The sequence below is a fragment of the Lactuca saligna genome, chromosome 8 (assembly GCF_052625555.1).
Source record: "Lactuca saligna cultivar CGN05327 chromosome 8, ASM5262555v1, whole genome shotgun sequence".
Classification (NCBI taxonomy): Eukaryota; Viridiplantae; Streptophyta; class Magnoliopsida; order Asterales; family Asteraceae; genus Lactuca; species Lactuca saligna.
The window spans coordinates 56174813-56179411 of record NC_136424.1 but is presented as its reverse complement, the minus strand read 5'-3'; the positions used below and the strand labels follow the sequence as shown (position 1 = coordinate 56179411).

The window sequence follows — 4599 nt, the reverse complement described above, 5'->3', positions numbered from 1 at the left end:
ACACCTTTTGTTAAAGAATAAATTACAGATTTGGTATACAAAACTGGTCTACGTAAGATTAATTGATTTTGCTATTACAATCCCTGCTATATTGCCACTTTGTTATGGAGAATGTCTCCTTAAAAATGGAACATTTTAAATTATTTATGATAATATAATGGTCGATAACACTGATTTAAATGTTAGGTGACCATTTTTTTTTACTTTGACATTTTTCGTGTAAACTTGTTGAAACCTTTTAAAGAAGTTACATATTATCCCCTAAAAGACAACAATATCGGACTTGTTAACCATGATCAAACTATATCGCTGATTTTAAATTAAAAAAAGTCCAATGTAGATATATCTTGAATCTAAAAATCATTAAGATTTACTGATATCTCTAGTTTCCAAAATTAATTACCCGGGAAAAATAAACAAAAACAAAACAAAACCCTAAGCTCCTCTCCCGCCATCAACAAAACACCTATGGATTTACCCTAAGTCCCAAACCAGTTTCTTCTGCAAACTCTCATCATGACCACCACCACCGTTTCCGCCAGTACCACTACCACTACCACTACCACTACCACTGCTACTGCCGCCACTGCTGCTTCAGCTACTGGCGGCAATGGCACGAGAGGCCTTCGAAATCAGACACAAGTGCCACCATGGGTTTTGGTTATGATAAACATCCAATATAACGGTTGCACCATTCATTCGAACGCTAAGGACAATAAGTTAGATCGATTTTGCATTGATTGTGGTGCTTCGTTTTGTAATAAATGTAGTTCCAATCACCATGGACATAAGTCCATCAAGGTATTATATTTATTATCTTGAAATCAAGATTATATTTACTACTTCTTGTTTAATTAGCATACGAATAAAGTGTGATCGATTGATGCAAATCAAAAACCTTATAAATTATAATCCTTAATCATGTTTTGTTATATATAATCCTTTATCGACTCATATATGATGAGTAGTGATAGATTATTCATTAGAATTTATGTAGTTTATATAAAAAGTTAATAGTTTAATGTTATGCTTATATTTGATTAATGTTGAAGATTCGTAGGTATGTATATCATGATGTCATCAATCGACCCGATGCTCAAAAACACTTTGATTGTTCAGGCATTCAGGTTAGATTTTTTTTTCCATGAACACACGACAAAAGACAAAAGAGATTGTACTCTGTTTATCATATAATCGAGTGATGGTGACATTATCACATCTAAAAAAGTATAACAAAGTGGGATATATAAATTGTTTGTACAAAAAGACATAAATATCTTCATTTTCATTATTAAAGATATCCTTAGAAAGTTGGTATTTTTCCACCACTAAAAAAGGTTGTCTATTGAATGTCCTTTTCATTCTCACCACTAAAAATGTCTTAGAAAGCTTACCTTTGTTCTACCCAAAAAGGTATATAATGGGGTTGTGTACAAATGTCATGAATACCTTTCTCATACCCATTATAGGAAACAAGAACCATGTCCTTATACACCCAAAAAATATGGGAGAGATATTTTCTTTGTCTGTATAAAAGACTTAAATGCCCTTCTAATGCTATCCTTGCCCCACACCACCACTCAAAAAGGAACACAGGTAAGACAAATACCTCAAATATATATATATATATATATATATATATATATATATATATATATATATATATATATGATGCAAAAGAAGTAAATACCCTTGTTAATTAATTATCTGTAGCAATAAAACTATCCTAGAAAGTTGGTCCTTGTCCCATACTAAAAGACCTAAATGCCCTCACACAAGAAATGTGTACAGGGTTATGTAACAAATAGAGCCAAAGTGCTGTTCTTGAAGCAAAGACGTGATGATCAGCAGCCGATAAAAGAGCAACATCAAAACACAAGGAGTCATAACTGCATCATTTGCAAGAGAAGTTTACCAGATTCACGATACTGCAGTATTCAATGCAAAGTAACCTTTCTTTTCCATGTGTTTTTTCATGTTTTATAGATAATATAAACAAGGCTAAAATAATGCTACAATTTTTTATATCTTTGCGAATACTTTTGTTGATCTATTTTTTTTTTTAATTTTTTAGGTTTCTGCAATGTACAAAACTGGAAACCTGGAAGAGGCTGGAGTTGATAACAATGTAAGCAGAAAGAGAGGTGAAGAGTCGGAGAAAAATTTGTATGATGCTATGGAAGCTCAAGCTCCTACTAAATTAATGGCTTCCAAGAGAAAAAGACTGCGAAAAGGGTTCCCACATAAGGCACCATTGTTCTGAAATATATATATTAAAGAAAATATATAATAAGAGAGTGCTAAGCTAGAGACTTTCTTGATTCTTGAACTTGATGTTTTGGTCATTTATTTGGTTTGCGTAGGCGACTTTATCATCTTAATGATTTGTGAAGCTAACGCCATTGAAGGAAGTTTGCTAATACTTCTGTTTCTATGATTTACTGAGAAAGTATTGTAAATTTTTGGTGATATGTTTGATTAATTCTCTTCCTAGTTCATGGCTAAATGCATTTGATAGAAATTCTTCCGAATCTCAAAAACATTTGGTGATTTGAGGTCAAACCTCTCGCAAATCAAATGCTAAATTGATATGTATCATGTTAAAATCTTAGCATGTGCATATATCTTATGTCTAATGATTGTAATAAGGTTGAATTCGAGTAAAACTTCTATGAAATCTATATCACTTTTGGCTCTAGGCGCGACTAAAAACAAAATTGCAATATCATTAAAAATACATTGATATATATATATATATATATATATATATATATATATATATATATATATATATATATATATATATATATATATATATATATATATATATATATATAAATTACATTAAAAAAATCATTACACAACAATAATTGCAATACAATCAAGCAAATTAAAATAATATGATATCATATTATCATGTACTAAAAAAATTGACAATGCCCGATAGCTGTAACACCAAATCAAATCCCAAATCAATTAAGTTTAATACAGTGTAATCTGTAATAAATTGTAATTATATCAGGTATTGTAATATCAAAATCGTTGTAGTACCTTTAAAGCATTCGTTGTAACTAAGAAAAATTAACTTTTAAATCAAGTATATAAAAATTTTGAATTTTTCAGGTACTGTAATACCAAATTAAGACTGGGAGTTAGAAAATTATGAGCTGAGGTCGTAAGAAAGGATAGGCAGAGAGGATAGGTGTAGTGGGAGGTAGGAAAGAAAATGGTGAAATCTGAAAGTTTTGAATTGAACTTTGAAGTCTTAATGACCTAGGCAGTTGGTTATGTGAAAACTCAAAAAATATTAAAGATTTTTAGTTTTTTCTTTAATTTTTAAATAAATATATAAAAGGGTAAAAGTATAATTTTATAAAACTTGCATAAACTCATGAGCTTTATGATCCGGTTATTTTTTATTAAGCTTTATTCGATTAAGTTTAGTCGATTTCACATACTTATCGAGTCGGTCTCGACTCTCGAGTTTCTTATCAATTGGTTTGGCTCGTTTACACATCTACATACTACACAGAGCATGTAAAGCATGAAACATTCAAATAATAAACCCCAACCTATTTATATAACTGCTGATCCCTAATCAGCTAAATCCAAAGGTAATTAGCAAGACTTTTTAGGGCTTTACATCCCTCCATCCATTGTCTACATCATTGCCACTTAACATAAGTTTTTTTTTTTTTTTTTTTTTTTTTTTTTTCTTCTAGAAACCATCTCATAACCATCAAAATGTTTTTTTTTTTTTTTTTTTTTTTTTTTTTTTTTTTTTTTTAATCTCACAACAATATTTATAACATACAAAGACTAACAAATATACATTTAATCTTATATGTTTATTAAATATAAAATAATACAAACAAATAAATAAAATAAAATTAGAATTAGGATGGAATTATGGATTATGTTGGAGCATTTTGAATCAAGGTGGAGCATTTGGCCAAAAGTGTGTTAGGACATTTGCCAAATTCGCTCCTGGTCATGGCAAATACGATCCTGGGTGGATTCACCAATCTCGTTGCTAATGAAGGATGTGCTCTTAGGATGAATTAGTTATTCATGGATGCGCTCATGGTTCTCTCGAATGCGCTGCATGTTGCTGAATACACTTCTAGTTGTGACTGTGGTCCTAGATATGTGCTGGTACCTAGGTGCAAAGATGCTCTTGGTGTAAATGTGCTCTTCCAGGTTAAAGGTTGAATATTCTAGAAGAAGTTTGCATGACGTCCTATGATTGATTGACATTCATTTGGACATATGAATGGATGAGCTTGACCCATTACGATTTTATGTCTGATCCTTAGTAAATAAATAAGACTGCTAACTAGGATTTATTGTAGGCTCGTTTTTTTTTCAAGGTCTATACGGTCTTGATTGTAATGTTACTTTGCTTGAGTTAAGTGAATAAGAATACTTAGGTCGCATTGACCGACCATATTAAATATTATGTCTTTGTGTGTGTGATTCTGCATGCTTTCTCGTTTATTCCATAACAAATATAACTAGTAATATGGTTTGGGTAGGTAGGCATTTTCGACATATTCCAGTATATCCAAAAAAAAATTATGTGCATCTACCCGATGGGTA

At 30.9% G+C, this 4599-nt stretch overlaps 1 protein-coding gene across 1 annotated transcript; it reads left to right on the top strand.

Annotated features, from left to right (window-relative positions):
* The first annotated feature begins 1740 nt into the window (after nucleotides 1-1740).
* LOC145008336 (uncharacterized) lies at nucleotides 1741-2359 on the top strand. The gene is made up of 2 exons (XM_078966955.1): nucleotides 1741-1947; nucleotides 2075-2359. Exons 1-2 carry the CDS (start codon nucleotides 1765-1767, stop codon nucleotides 2261-2263), a joined length of 372 nt encoding a protein of 123 aa, XP_078823081.1. The 5' UTR covers nucleotides 1741-1764; the 3' UTR covers nucleotides 2264-2359.
* Nucleotides 2360-4599: the final 2240 nt, after the last annotated feature.